Below are 16,053 nucleotides of genomic sequence, written 5' to 3'. Positions count from 1 at the left end.
TTACTAATCCTTGAGGAGGTTTTGGTTTGGTCCCCCTCCTCTTTATTGTGTATCTGCCTTTTTCTTTAGTAATCTATTTGGGGTTGTCCTAGCTCCTTGCTAGGCTTCCTTGTTTGTTAAAAAAAAAAAAAAAAGCAAAGATTCTGTTTGTAATTCTGTTTGTAAATTTTCTGTTTGTAATTCAAAACTTTGTATTCTTTTTATAGTAAATTTTCTTTTGCGAAGGAATAGCTTGCTTTGGATCACTCACTAATCTGTTTTTTTTTATTAAAGAAGCCAGAAGTAAAACCTATGAAGCCCAGATACGTAGTGCGATACGGGTACGATACGATACGGGTACGCGAATACGCGAAATTTTTAAAATTTAGGATACGATACGGCTAAGATACGTTAACAAAATATTTATATTAAAATTTATATGCGTGTAAAATACTTAAAAAAACATTTTACTCATACTATATAATCATAAAAGTTACAATTTACAAAAAAAAAAAAATACATATGATCAAAATAAAAAACGTAAAGTTTTTGTATAAATCATATTCTATTTTCATTCATATGTTAGGATATCAACAAATGTATCAATAAAAGAACTCAAAACAAAGTTTGTTTAATGTTGATTGATTAAATCTCCCCTCTCTCATTACTTTCATCCACCAAAATCATAATATTTAATTTGTTAATTGAAAAGTAATTATAGTGATTCGTATCTTAAATTTTCACAACACAATCTCATTTTTATACACTTCATTTTTTTTTGGATACGTTTGTGTGAAGTATCTTATAAGTATCTGTGTGTATCCGTCGAGTATCTTTTAAGTATCCGATAAAATATATATTTTAAATTAAAATAACTAATTCCGATACTTCTGGGATACGGTATGCGGAGTATCCGCGGAGTATCGGTCCGATACGTATCCGACACGAGTACGACACCATTTTGGAGTATCCGGGCTTCATAGAGTAAAACCAAGCAGGAGACACAATAAGTTCAAAACAAAACAAAAGATAGAAGGACACATTTGTGGCAGAAATAATTAAGAATCATTGACACTGCCACACTACTCAAAATGGTCATACATGTTGCATGATAGCCATGCACAAAAATAGTAGTTAATGGTTACGTGATCCTACGTACTACTTGTAGGTTTCAAGTTTCAACGTTAATTCAAACCAATAATTCATGTACGTGGCTTTAGAAATTTTATCATGTAAAAATCTTTCATGAAATATGAATCTGTCACGAAGATCTTTTGATATAGTAAATTTTTTCGAGAAATATACAGTACCCTACCCGCCCTTTGCCATCAGCCCATTATAACAAACACTGCCGCAAACTAAACCTAAACGACGCCGTTCTGTTCATCTTCTACCTTCAGCTCCTTCTTCACTACTCTCTCTCTCTCTCTAGCAATGAGAAAACCCAAATCAAAGGAGTTTCGTAAGAAACAACTGAGAAAATCCAAATCAAAGGAGTTTCGTAAGAAACAACTAGACGAAATCAACCTCTTGAATTCATGGATTCAATCTCAAAAACCAGAATCCGGTTCAAACCCAATGTCTCTTCCACCTCTCCCCAACAACTCCCCCGTCGGCCGCCTTGCCGACGGCACGTTCTCTCGCTACGCCGGCGTGGCCCGGTTTGAACAGTTACCGATATCGAAGAATACCAAAAAGGCATTGAACAGTTCCCAATTCGTTTCCATGACTGACATTCAACGAGCTTCTCTTCCTCATGAGCTTTGTGGTCGTGATGTTATTGGTGCCGCCAAAACTGGTTCTGGAAAAACACTTGCTTTCATTATTCCTGTGAGTGTTGTTTTGATTAGTGTATTTGGGTTAGGGGCTTAGGGTTTTAGCTAGTTGTTTGATTTTGGTCAAAGTTTGATATTTATACTTTGATTATTTGTTAATCACTAATTTAATTGATACTTTGATCACTGATTAATTTAGTCACTTAATTGATTTCAAGTGTTCTTTATTATGAAAACAGCTTATGCCATTTTTCATAAGCTTTTTTCAGCTTATTTTCATAAGTTCTCCAAGACAGCTTACAGCAAATACAAAATCAATTTAACTTTATTTTATCTTTTGCTGTAAAAATAGCTTATGTAAGCTTATATATAATCACATGCTTATCATGATAAGTGCTTGTGCTATAATCTGCAAATGAGTTGTTTATCCAAACAGTAACTATGTATCACTCTCCAATACGTAGTCCTTAAAATTATATAAAAAAAATTAGTAGATCTTAATATATATGAATTAATGCTTTTCTCAAATTTTAATCGTCCGACTCTTGCAAGTTTGAGATCAAAACGATGATTCATTTGTTTTTATTTTTTTTATGTGAATGACAGGTATTGGAGAAATTGTATAGAGAGAGATGGGGACCGGAAGCTGGGGTTGGGAGCATAATCATATCACCTACATGGGAATTAGCTGATCAGATTTTTGCCGTGTTGAAGGCTATTGGGTGTATCCATCGTTTTAGTGCTGGCCTCCTCACTGGTGGTCGTAAGGATGTTGCCACAGAGAAAGAACATGTCAACAAGCTAAATGTATTGGTCTGCACACCCGGTCGCCTTCTACAACACATGGATGAAACTCCCAATTTTGATTGTTCAAAGATGCAGGTGCAAATATGAAATGAGAATAACAATTAATTCATTTTCTCAAACCTGGCTTACAAATTTCTTTTAAGTATGTGTTTGGATACACGTTGCACAGCCATTTCTCGTGGCCCAAGAAGCATTCACCATGAAATTTGTGAAGCTAAGTTTTGTAGCTTCAGGAAAAATGTTTGTTTTTTGGCCACTTGACGTGGTTCCAAACACATGTTAACACAAACTTTTACCGGCCTTAATAATCGTCAATTTTTTTTTTCTTTCTTTTTTTTCCAGCAGCTTACTATTTGATTAAGTAATTGTGGTTGATGCATAGTATAGATGTGGCTAGATTTGTATGTGGTTGAGCTCCTTTGTAACCTTGCTATTCATGGCACACTTTGTTAATATTGTTTCAGTTTGTATGCGGTTGAGCTCTTTTGTAACCTTGCTATTCATGGCCCATTTGGGTTAGCTTTTAACCTATTTAGAGTTATAGGAGATTCTCAAATAAAACAAGTTTATGGTCCTTCCTTTAAAAGGAAAGTCCCTATAATCTTAAGGAATTTATGGAAAAGTTAAAGTAGAGAGATTCAACTTAATTTCATCTTACACAAGAAACTACTGGTTTAAAAAACTCTAGATATATCTAACTTCATAAAAAAACTCGTAGATAGATTATTTTAATTTTTTTTCAACGAGTGTTTGTTAAGAAGTTTATTGAAAATGGCTCTAATTTTATCTTCCAAAGTAAGTAGGTTGTTGTTTTGTTAGATGAACTTGATCACATATATTTATCTTTTGGCAAAATAACTGATGATTGAGTGGACTTCTTGGTTATAGGTTTTGGTACTAGATGAGGCTGACCGTATCCTTGATAGTGGATTCAAGAAGCAACTAAATGCAATCATCTCACAATTACCAAAGGGTAGACAAACCATGCTTTTCTCGGCAACTCAAACAAAGTCGGTTCAAGATCTTGCAAGACTAAGTTTGAAGGACCCAGAGTATATAAGTGTGCACGAAGAGTCTGTGACTGCAACTCCTACTCTTTTGAAGCAAATGGTGAAGATCGTTCCCCTGGATCAAAAGTTAGATATGCTATGGGATTTCATAAAGACACATCTAAAGTCAAAAACACTTGTCTTTCTATCAAGCTGTAAACAGGTAACTCCACTTCTCTGTCCTTTATCAAGGAGATTTTTTTTACTTGATTGGAATCACATGTTCTTGAAAATAGTTCAAATTATTTTATAAAACAGTTTGCCAAAACGAAAAATTAAGAACACAATCAATCAGAGGCCCTTAGTCTGCATTTGCAGAACTTCGGTTCTGGCTTTTTAGCCGTGCTGATTGTGATTATTGTAATTGGAAGGCTTTTAAAGGATTTGCAGGACAAATTGTTGATTATTCTTACATGTAAACAGTGAGAAATTATTTCCATCTGAAAAGGTTTCGTGTTCACCGTGTGTTTTTGGTGCAAATTTCCATTTTAGAGTTCAACTATCTTCCATAACATTAAACATTCACATCCCTGCTTAATAGGTAAAATTTGTGTTTGAGGCATTTAAGAAACTTCACCCTGGCATACCGTTGAAGTGCCTTCATGGGAGGATGAAACAGGAAAAAAGAATGGCAATATATTCCGAGTTCTGTGAGAATTGCTCAGTTCTCTTCGCAACTGATGTGGCTGCAAGAGGCCTTGATTTTAATAGGGCAGTCGATTGGGTTGTTCAGGTGAGTCTTTTGCTTCTGTTTCTTGTCTTGGTGAAAGTCTTAAGGATTTGAGGTGGGGGTATTGCAATGTGACAGTGTGTTATTATGGTTAGAATCCAACCTTTCTCTTACATTTATGTAGGTAGATTGTCCCGAGAATGTAGCATCTTACATACATCGAGTTGGCCGTACTGCTCGTTATAAATCTCTTGGAAAGTCAGTTTTATATCTATTGCCTTCAGAAACTAAGATGCTTGAAAAGTTAGTAGCAGGAAAGGTTCCAGTTCATTCTCCTCCGAAGGTAAATTTGCTCTGCAAATGCATTTGAACATTGAGGTGTCAGATTTAAGGATGTCATTTTCTTATATAACTTGGTGTCTGTCTGTCTCATGTTTTCTGACATATTTGCTTTGCTTACTGTGCCTTATTTATTGATTATTCAGCCAAGGAAAGAACTGCTGCAACCGGTGTCCAGTTTGCTTGCATCTTTACTGGTCAAGTACCCAGAACTTCAGCAGCAGGCCCAAAGGGCATTTGTCACATACTTGAGATCCATCCACCTCCAAAAAGATAAAGAGATCTTTGACGTTTTGAAACTTCCTATTGATGAGTATTCAGCATCATTAGGTCTGCCAATGACCCCCAAAATCCGTTTTCTAAACCAGAAAATTAAATCTAAAGCTGTGGCAACAAAATCAATTTTAGTTGAACCTGAGGTTCCAAAAAAGGAAAATGTCTTGGAAGGTTCGAGAGAAAAGATAGACACAGTTGTTTTCAAAGATGAGGAAATTGAAAACGATCTTCTTCATGTGGCTGATACCTCAAATGAAGGCGACGGGAAGTCAGCTGGAATTGGAGAGTTAATGTACGTCGCTTTTTGTGTGTTCAGTAGTGTAGTGAAGGAAGTTTACTCAACTTTTCTGAACTCTTGCTTTGGTATTTCATAATAATTTTCAAATGGGGCAGACAAGTCTTGCGGTTTCACATTGCTGACACAAGTGGAGATTCTTTATAAAATCTTATGATGACTTGTGAAAATTTCTAAATCAGAACTATTTATGAAGTAGGATTTATGATATTTCTTGTTGGAAATCATTTGGTGTGGAGCATTGAGTTTCTACTTTCTTTTTTTTACTGATTTAGGTTTTTCATGTGCAGGCCAGCAACTCGTTTATTAAAGAAAAAAAAGCTCAAGATTAACATGCATAGACCACTGGGGAGTCGGGTTGTATTTGACGATGAAGGCAACACACTTCCTCCACTAGCCAGGATTGCTGACCCACAAAGTGGCAATGGAACATTGATTGATCCAGGTATGTGCAATTGAAGCCAGATCTTGAATAGTAAAAACCATTTTATAAATTGTAATCTTTGTCTGTTTATGCGTGAAGCTATTGATTGCATTGTCTATAATTTCGATGCACGTGAATGCCAAATTTTCTTCCTTTTCAATTGTTTTTCTGTTTCAAGCTTATTCAGAACTTCAATATGCCACTTAAATGTTAAATGTTATGGTGTTTCATTCAGGAGGCCAAATTTGACAAGGATTCAGTTATATGGTAAACTAGCATCTTAGCTTCATTTCTTTCCTTATTTTTATTATAATTTTATTTAAATGATAAAAATTGCTTTAAAACTTTAACTTAAATGCACAAGTGAAGAATAAGGACATTTGCCTTTGTATTATAGTACAGTTAGACAGCCATTAGTTCCTAATAGAATCCAAGATATAATATAATGCCTATATACGGTAGTATGATATCCCTGACCCCTTTCGTATTTACTATTACATTGTATATCCCTGATCCCTTTCGTATTTACTAGTACATTGTATCCCTGATCCCTTTCGTATTTGGCTATACATTGCATGTGATCATTGTTGAGTTCAAGTCTTCATGAACTGAATCGTGGCCAGACCCGATCTGTTCACAATATTTTGTGACTCTGTATTTGTTTATACGTGATCATTGATTAAGCATGCAATGTATCGTTTATTTTGGCATCTTAGCATCTCATCTTCATGCAGAACAAAAAGCTGAATACTATAAAAGGATGCGAGAGGATTTGAAGAAGGCAGACAAGGAAGACAAACTTGTAGAGCGTCAGCGACTTAGGGATAAAAAATTTAAGCAGAAAATGAAATGGAAGGCTGGTGATGAGGAAGAAGAGGACAACCAAGATAACACCTCCGGGTCAGGAGATGAAACGGTAAATAGACGTCATAAAAAGAGTAAAATATACTTTGATAGTGACAGTGATGAGGGTGAAAGAAAAGAAGCTTCAAGGAAACAAACGGAAGATCAAGAAGAGTTGGCTTTGAGGTTGTTACAATCCATGCACTGATGCAAGCATAGGATACACAATACACACATATGACGTTTAATCACAGCAAAAAATGTGAGAAAGGGAGGAAAGTTTGAACTTATTGCAGAAGTTTAATGAACAATAGCCATTCAATGGTAAGCAAATTATAGCATGTTTAACCATTAGATTTATTATTAAATAAGTCAGTGGCCTAGATGAGTTACTACCGGCTACTTTTGGCTGGTTACAATTTTGATTTTTACAGTTGAGGACCTGTTGATGAATGTAACTGGGACCACGATGATGGGTTTCTGTGAAAATTTGTACTTGGGTCTAGTTCAAAAGTACTACTATTTTGGCTTCAGATTGATCCTTAATGTCAAAAGCACTTATATTTGTTGGAAGAACAAGGACACCATTTTGAACAATATTAAATTATTCATTCCCTTATTCGGCATCTTTGATCCATTTACCGAGTTTCATTGGAATTGATTTTTTGCTACTATTTCTCATCTTCTGAATAATCGGATACAGCAACAATTTGTCAATGAATTAGTCATTGACAAATTCATTTGTCAATGAACTAAAACCAAGCAGAAGAAGAACTGAGACACAATAAGTTCAAAACAAAACAAAAGATAGAAGGACACATTTGTGGCAGAAATAATCAAGAATCATTGACACTGCCACACTACTCAAAATGGTCATACAGGTTGCATGAAAGCCATGCACAAAAATAGTAATTATTGGTTACGTGATCCTACTACTTGTAGGTTTCAAGTTTCAACGTTAATTCAAACCAATAATTCATGTACGTTGCTTTAGTAATTTTTCTTTGGTTGATACTTGATATATATATATATATATATATTATCAAATAAAATAAAATTATGAATCAATAATGGATTAAGACTGAATTTATAATTTTTTTTTACAGAATTGTGAACAAATAAATTAGAAACTCAATATATATATATATATATATATTAAACAAAAGAAAGACTCAAAACATATATCGTAAGTGATAATCCTATGTTTTTATGGAAACACCAAGTGAATAAAGCCACCTTCAAAGAAATACACTTTATTCCAAAGAACGAGCCATCAGTCATTCCAACTCCTTTATAACATTATCTTACAAAACAACATTAACCGGCATAAATCACCATAATTTCTCCTCTCCAAGCAAACAAGTGATGTGTCCAGAGTCATATCTGAGGCAGGATGAAGAGGATGACCGTCCTAGACCCTAAAATATAAAGTCTAAAATTTAGGCCCTAAATAAAAAAACAGAGATCCATTAAACCGAAAACAAAAAACAATATTTAAATTCTAAAGGGAAGCGTCATATGTTGATGCAAATACTTTTTTTTCTTCTGAATTGAAAGTGTTGCAATTATTAGTGCTCGTGTATTAGCATTTGGATATTAAATAAAAAATTATGTTTTTAGTTTGCAGTTTGAGGATTTTATTATATTTTTTAATGTAATAAAGTTATCATCTTCAAGCAAATTATTTTCACCCTTTAAAAATTAATTTTTTTTATATACTTATTAGTTATGGCTCAAATTGCATAATTGCCTTAAGCCACCAAAACCTCGTGAACAGGCTTCGATGTATCCACATCCACCCACCTCCATCAACACCCCCATCTTAGTATAAACATGTTAACCCATCAACACCCCCATCTTAGTATAAACATATTAATAAGTGACTCCTATTTGTGAGCACACAAACAAAATAGCCTATTAAACCTCTCGACAATGATCCCCTCTCTAGCCAAAGACCATAACAAAAATATGATCTTTCATCATCACCAACCATCCTCACAAGATAGTCATCAAACTTTCCCCCATTCAGCCCAATCCCTTCTTAATATTAATCAAATCTTTCCACCATAATGATGTCTATATAACCCCCTTCCATAACCACATCATGCTTCATCCCATATTTGTAGAATAACACCTTAATCCACAACCCATATTGGTTTGTCCTATTGATGACACTAGGTCATATATCACTTTTGTTATAGTTTTTATGTAATTTTAGTCGAGTTCAGGTGATAATGCATGAGTTATGAGCTACAGAAAGTGTATTCAAGTGCACAAGCAAAGGAAGCATCGTACTACGATTTTATGCATCATAGTACGATTTTGGAACGTCCTGAAGAACTTTTGTTACTGGAAAAATCGTAGTACGATCTTCAAGCATCGTACTACGATATGAAGGAGCGTCTGAGGGAGATCTACAATTAATGAGGCATCGTACTACGATTTTAAGCATCGTAGTACGATTTTTTGCGAATCAAAATTTTTCTTATAAAAGCCCAGCTGCACTCTGAGCCAAGGGGTTCGAAATTTTGGAGAAAGAAACTGACTTTTGGAGCTGGAGATCTGGAGAGAAGGTTGGAGACCATCAAAACTCATATCCGGTTACCAATTTCATGTAATGAATCCTTCTTTCATATTAGTTATTTATGCTTTAGCCATGAGTAGCTAGATCCTTTGTGATTAGGTCAAGAGATGATTCTGTTCTAGCTCATGTTTATGTAACCTGTAACTCTTAATCTTTATGAATGCCATTCTAGTTTATTCAGTATGAATTGTTCTTAATGCTTTTATGATTCTGACCGAATATAATTGATTCAAGAGTTTATATGACTACTGACACTAGCGTGTAACTCTGACATATTTATACTGTTCAATCTAACGGACAATCTAGGGATGGAGCGTTGTTAGGTTGTGATAATTGAATTAACGGACTTAAAACCTTTGATGATTATAGGTTCACCTAAGGGATTAGGGAATTATAATCAGAAAAGAGGGCTTAGGATCAAGGGATTGACCTAAGCTATTTTGTTAATTTGTCGTTAACTTTATAAGCGTTCGTAGACTTAAGAAACATGTTGCTAATATGAGCGATGGGCAGATGAATCGAATGACCTAGTCACCTCTCCATATCATTTCTCAAACCAATTTTACTAGAACCATTTTATTTTAACTTGCAAATCAAACCAATTGCCTCAGTGCACCCCTCATTTTACAAACATCCTTTATAATAACGTTACTACCGAGTAGAATTTGAAACAGTCCCTGTGGATACGAATCTTATAAATTTTATTACTTTGATATAAGCTAGTACACTTGCTAATTTTGTATCAAGTTTTTGGCGCCGTTGCCGGGGACTGTTGAATCATTTCAGCTTGGAAATTTCGTTATTGTTTAGGATTTCTGTGATTTTCATTTTTTTGTGTATATAGTAAAAAAAAATTGAAAAAAAAATATGTTCTGATTTATGCTCTTCATGTTTACATTATTGAACTCTGCTGCTAAAAAGTTTATCCGAGTTTTGCAGCTATGATAGACAGGTTAGTAGACATGTTACGCCTTTATGACACAGAGGAGATTTTTACGTTGGAGTATGAAAAACATCTGCTTTCTTGGAAGATAGAACAACTGGACAATCAAATCTCGAGATTAAATGCGAGATGTGATCATGAGGCGAATCATCAGGGTACAGATTGTAATGCCCTCCTTTTATTTATATATTTTTATTAAGTTAGAATCTATTTATGTGATTTATTTATATATATGAGGCGTGAGTATTTTATTATGTGACATTATTCTATTATTTATTAGAATATGAGAATTATTTGTGTAAGTAGAATTGGAAGTTAGAATAGAAAGAAGAATAAGTTATTGGGCCAAAATAGATTTAGGAAGAGTGATTGATATTATAAATAAGGAAGCTTAGGTTATAAAGAGTTTTTACGTTAGACCGCTTTTTGGAGAAAGAGGAGAACTCAGAGAGAGAACCCTAGGAACGAAGAACGCTGCTTTTGATTTCAGAAAAACAATCTAAGGTAAGGGTGAGACTATCTTTCACTAATATTAGGTCTGTGAATCATTAGATTGCATCTAACATGTTTTAGGATGAGTTTGTAAGGGGAGTCTCTATTAAGGGTTGTATAAGTAGTGAAGGGTTTTGGTTTTGTTTTCTTTGTTTTCATGATCTTTTAATAAATTGATGTTCTTATATGTTATAGGGATTATGTGTTTGATTTTAGTTTTGAATTGTAATTGAGATATGATTATTCAATAGAATATTTTATTGTGAGAAGTTGCTCTTGTTATTTTCCATCTTTACGATATTATAGGTTCTATTTCATTCAATTTATTTGTCGGTGCCGTAACCATTATTCTCTGTTGCTGGTTTAATTTGTGGATTGTTATTATTATTAATATTTATACTTGTGATTCTCTCTACCAATTGTCTTACGGTAACCACATGTTTTACATATTAATGATTTGTCTTTAATGTGCACTAGTAATTGCTTACTTTTTGTCTACTTGCATAGTCTAATAATAATGTGGAGAGGAGGGTTAGTTGTTTGATTAAAACAAGATATACCATCGTATGTTCTTCTGAGAACCCAAAATTTATGAGATAGGAAATAGGAGTAGCTAACTGAATATGGTTTAGAATTGAAGTGGGTTTTAATCACTAGTTTGGAATTATTTGTTCGTTTTAAAATAATAATGGATAGCACTATATTATCTTCATGATTTCTGGGTCGGATACTTTGAAGTTTGAATTAGTGAATTCAATTGATACACTTGATTTTAGGCTTTAAAGATAAATTGAAATGTGACCTGAACCACCACTTTAACTCCTTGCGTCTATTGAATTCATAGAATGGACAATAGAAAGAAAAATAAATATATTGATGCTTCAAGGCAATTAGGCAAATTTAGTTAAGAGAGATTAAAAGGACCATGGCTAGGAACGAGAGAATTTAGTTAGGTACAGTAGCTAAATGAAATTTAGTGAGAGTTAGTATATAGTTATTAGTATAAGGATTGGAACTTAATTTAAATTAATTATAAGGTAACATATAAGTATTTGATGATGTGTAATTGTTGAGTTATTTAACGAAGTGTAATTGATGAATTATTTGACTATGTGTGATTTAAAGAAAGGTGTTATATAAAGATGTGCTATTTGAAGATGTGTGTTTAAAAATGTCTTATATAAAGATGTGTTATTTGAAGATGTGTGATTTAAAGATGGATATATAAAGATGTGATATTGTTATTTATGTACTATATGTGTTAATTATGATGCTTATGATGATGTGATGTTTAAGATGCTGTTGATTATCATTTGATGTTGTTATACTATGATGCTGATATGAGATGAATTATTTATATGCTGCATATACTGTTGAGTCTTATTTAAGATGTAAGTGTCGGTCTAAGTCAAGAGTTGTAAGATATTCATGAAGTTTCTAAGACGTAAGATGTTGAGTCCATGCATACGCATTTAAAGATGAGGGCTAATGCCCTGGAGCTTTTGCTCAACCACGACGATGGAGCATTTGCTCAACCACGACGATGGAGCTTTTGCTCAACCACGACGATGGAGCTTTTGCTCAACCACGACGATGGAGCTTTTGCTCAACCACGACGATGAGGGCTTATGCCCTAAAATGGTACCACATGCATTTGCATTTCATGATGATTCGAGATGGTTTAAGACGTTAAGAGTTGCATAGTCGAGTCTAGATGCATTGTCAAGTCAAGTCGTTAAGTTGTGATGTTTTAACGAATTACCTTGTGATGTCTTTTAGTATGATGATATGTGACGATGACTGTGACTGCTATATGATGATATTTTGCTAAGATGAGTGATGATGTTTATGTATTTAATTATAATTGTTAAATTATAAGATGTTTATGTTGTTAAATGTAATTTATGATTTATGAGCTTAATATTATTGTTTGAGAAATCTCACCCCTTCTGCTTGAAAATGTTGCTCTTCGTATGGGTAACTTGCAGGTAATCAAGATTAGATGCGGTCGTGAGTGTCTGTCTCTCACTGTGTCCTTAGGTGCTCTGATACGTAACGGGATGAGGATTTTGATACTATTTTCTGTTCCTTTACGTATTGCTTTTGAAGTTTAAGAATTATTATTGAACTAAGATTTATGAGACTTTTATGATGAGGCCTGCGTGCCAAGACTATTTTTATGATATTGAACTAATTCCGCTGCGAAGTTTAGAAATACTTATGTTGAATGATTTTTGAAGGATAAATTATTATTTATTCCATTTATGATTTTTAAGAAATGTGACATTCCGTTTTATGAAGAAAAACTCTGATTTTATTAAGAAATTTTTACGTTGGGAAAACGGGGTGTTACAATTGGTATCAGAGCAGGTCGGTCCGTCCGGCCAAGTAGATGAGTCGTTGTGTCGTGTCGTCATGTTTTCTAGTTAGTAGTTATGTTTTATTACGTGATCATGTTTAACTGACTAACTTTGATGTGGTTTTGTGTTTTGTTTGAAGAAGCAATAACTAAATTTATTTTTTCTTGTGCTTTGAATTTCGAGGACGAAATTCTTTTAAGTTGGGGAGAGTTGTAACGCCCTCCTTTTATTTATATATTTTTATTAAGTTAGAATTTATTTATGTGATTTATTTATATATATGAGGCGTGAGTATTTTATTATGTGACATTATTCTATTATTTATTAGAATATGAGAATTATTTGTGTAAGTAGAATTGGAAGTTAGAATAGAAAGAAGAATAAGTTATTGGGCCAAAATAGATTTAGGAAGAGTGATTGATATTATAAATAAGGAAGCTTAGGTTATAAAGAGTTTTTACGTTAGACCGCTTTTTGGAGAAAGAGGAGAACTCAGAGAGAGAACCCTAGGAACGAAGAACGCTGCTTTTGATTTCAGAAAAACAATCTAAGGTAAGGGTGAGACTATCTTTCACTAATATTAGGTCTGTGAATCATTAGATTGCATCTAACATGTTTTAGGATGAGTTTGTAAGGGGAGTCTCTATTAAGGGTTGTATAAGTAGTGAAGGGTTTTGGTTTTGTTTTCTTTGTTTTCATGATCTTTTAATAAATTGATGTTCTTATATGTTATAGGGATTATGTGTTTGATTTTAGTTTTGAATTGTAATTGAGATATGATTATTCAATAGAATATTTTATTGTGAGAAGTTGCTCTTGTTATTTTCCATCTTTACGATATTATAGGTTCTATTTCATTCAATTTATTTGTCGGTGCCGTAACCATTATTCTCTGTTGCTGGTTTAATTTGTGGATTGTTATTATTATTAATATTTATACTTGTGATTCTCTCTACCAATTGTCTTACGGTAACCACATGTTTTACATATTAATGATTTGTCTTTAATGTGCACTAGTAATTGCTTACTTTTTGTCTACTTGCATAGTCTAATAATAATGTGGAGAGGAGGGTTAGTTGTTTGATTAAAACAAGATATACCATCGTATGTTCTTCTGAGAACCCAAAATTTATGAGATAGGAAATAGGAGTAGCTAACTGAATATGGTTTAGAATTGAAGTGGGTTTTAATCACTAGTTTGGAATTATTTGTTCGTTTTAAAATAATAATGGATAGCACTATATTATCTTCATGATTTCTGGGTCGGATACTTTGAAGTTTGAATTAGTGAATTCAATTGATACACTTGATTTTAGGCTTTAAAGATAAATTGAAATGTGACCTGAACCACCACTTTAACTCCTTGCGTCTATTGAATTCATAGAATGGACAATAGAAAGAAAAATAAATATATTGATGCTTCAGGGCAATTAGGCAAATTTAGTTAAGAGAGATTAAAAGGACCATGGCTAGGAACGAGAGAATTTAGTTAGGTACAGTAGCTAAATGAAATTTAGTGAGAGTTAGTATATAGTTATTAGTATAAGGATTGGAACTTAATTTAAATTAATTATAAGGTAACATATAAGTATTTGATGATGTGTAATTGTTGAGTTATTTAACGAAGTGTAATTGATGAATTATTTGACTATGTGTGATTTAAAGAAAGGTGTTATATAAAGATGTGCTATTTGAAGATGTGTGTTAAAAATGTCTTATATAAAGATGTGTTATTTGAAGATGTGTGATTTAAAGATGGATATATAAAGATGTGATATTGTTATTTATGTACTATATGTGTTAATTATGATGCTTATGATGATGTGATGTTTAAGATGCTGTTGATTATCATTTGATGTTGTTATACTATGATGCTGATATGAGATGAATTATTTATATGCTGCATATACTGTTGAGTCTTATTTAAGATGTAAGTGTCGGTCTAAGTCAAGAGTTGTAAGATATTCATGAAGTTTCTAAGACGTAAGATGTTGAGTCCATGCATACGCATTTAAAGATGAGGGCTAATGCCCTGGAGCTTTTGCTCAACCACGACGATGGAGCATTTGCTCAACCACGACGATGGAGCTTTTGCTCAACCACGACGATGGAGCTTTTGCTCAACCACGACGATGAGGGCTTATGCCCTAAAATGGTACCACATGCATTTGCATTTCATGATGATTCGAGATGGTTTAAGACGTTAAGAGTTGCATAGTCGAGTCTAGATGCATTGTCAAGTCAAGTCGTTAAGTTGTGATGTTTTAACGAATTACCTTGTGATGTCTTTTAGTATGATGATATGTGACGATGACTGTGACTGCTATATGATGATATTTTGCTAAGATGAGTGATGATGTTTATGTATTTAATTATAATTGTTAAATTATAAGATGTTTATGTTGTTAAATGTAATTTATGATTTATGAGCTTAATATTATTGTTTGAGAAATCTCACCCCTTCTGCTTGAAAATGTTGCTCTTCGTATGGGTAACTTGCAGGTAATCAAGATTAGATGCGGTCGTGAGTGTCTGTCTCTCACTGTGTCCTTAGGTGCTCTGATACGTAACGGGATGAGGATTTTGATACTATTTTCTGTTCCTTTACGTATTGCTTTTGAAGTTTAAGAATTATTATTGAACTAAGATTTATGAGACTTTTATGATGAGGCCTGCGTGCCAAGACTATTTTTATGATATTGAACTAATTCCGCTGCGAAGTTTAGAAATACTTATGTTGAATGATTTTTGAAGGATAAATTATTATTTATTCCATTTATGATTTTTAAGAAATGTGACATTCCGTTTTATGAAGAAAAACTCTGATTTTATTAAGAAATTTTTACGTTGGGAAAACGGGGTGTTACAATTGGTATCAGAGCAGGTCGGTCCGTCCGGCCAAGTAGATGAGTCGTTGTGTCGTGTCGTCATGTTTTCTAGTTAGTAGTTATGTTTTATTACGTGATCATGTTTAACTGACTAACTTTGATGTGGTTTTGTGTTTTGTTTGAAGAAGCAATAACTAAATTTATTTTTTCTTGTGCTTTGAATTTCGAGGACGAAATTCTTTTAAGTTGGGGAGAGTTGTAACGCCCTCCTTTTATTTATATATTTTTATTAAGTTAGAATTTATTTATGTGATTTATTTATATATATGAGGCGTGAGTATTTTATTATGTGACATTATTCTATTATTTATTAGAATATGAGAATTATT

General features: G+C 33.4%; 1 protein-coding gene across 1 annotated transcript; it reads left to right on the top strand.

The window, feature by feature from the left end:
* The first annotated feature begins 1,226 nt into the window (after positions 1–1,226).
* Positions 1,227–7,080, top strand: LOC146930920 (DEAD-box ATP-dependent RNA helicase 32-like). The gene is made up of 8 exons (XM_085702394.1): positions 1,227–1,809; positions 2,361–2,636; positions 3,450–3,773; positions 4,152–4,343; positions 4,465–4,623; positions 4,766–5,187; positions 5,481–5,635; positions 6,349–7,080. Exons 1-8 carry the CDS (start codon positions 1,414–1,416, stop codon positions 6,663–6,665), a joined length of 2,241 nt encoding a protein of 746 aa, XP_085558520.1. The 5' UTR covers positions 1,227–1,413; the 3' UTR covers positions 6,666–7,080.
* The last annotated feature ends 8,973 nt before the right edge of the window (positions 7,081–16,053 follow it).

The sequence above is a fragment of the Medicago sativa genome, chromosome 4 (assembly GCF_051527215.1).
Source record: "Medicago sativa cultivar Bolivia chromosome 4, Bolivia_mono, whole genome shotgun sequence".
Taxonomy (NCBI): domain Eukaryota; kingdom Viridiplantae; phylum Streptophyta; class Magnoliopsida; order Fabales; family Fabaceae; genus Medicago; species Medicago sativa.
This window is presented reverse-complemented; position numbering and strand designations above follow the sequence as displayed.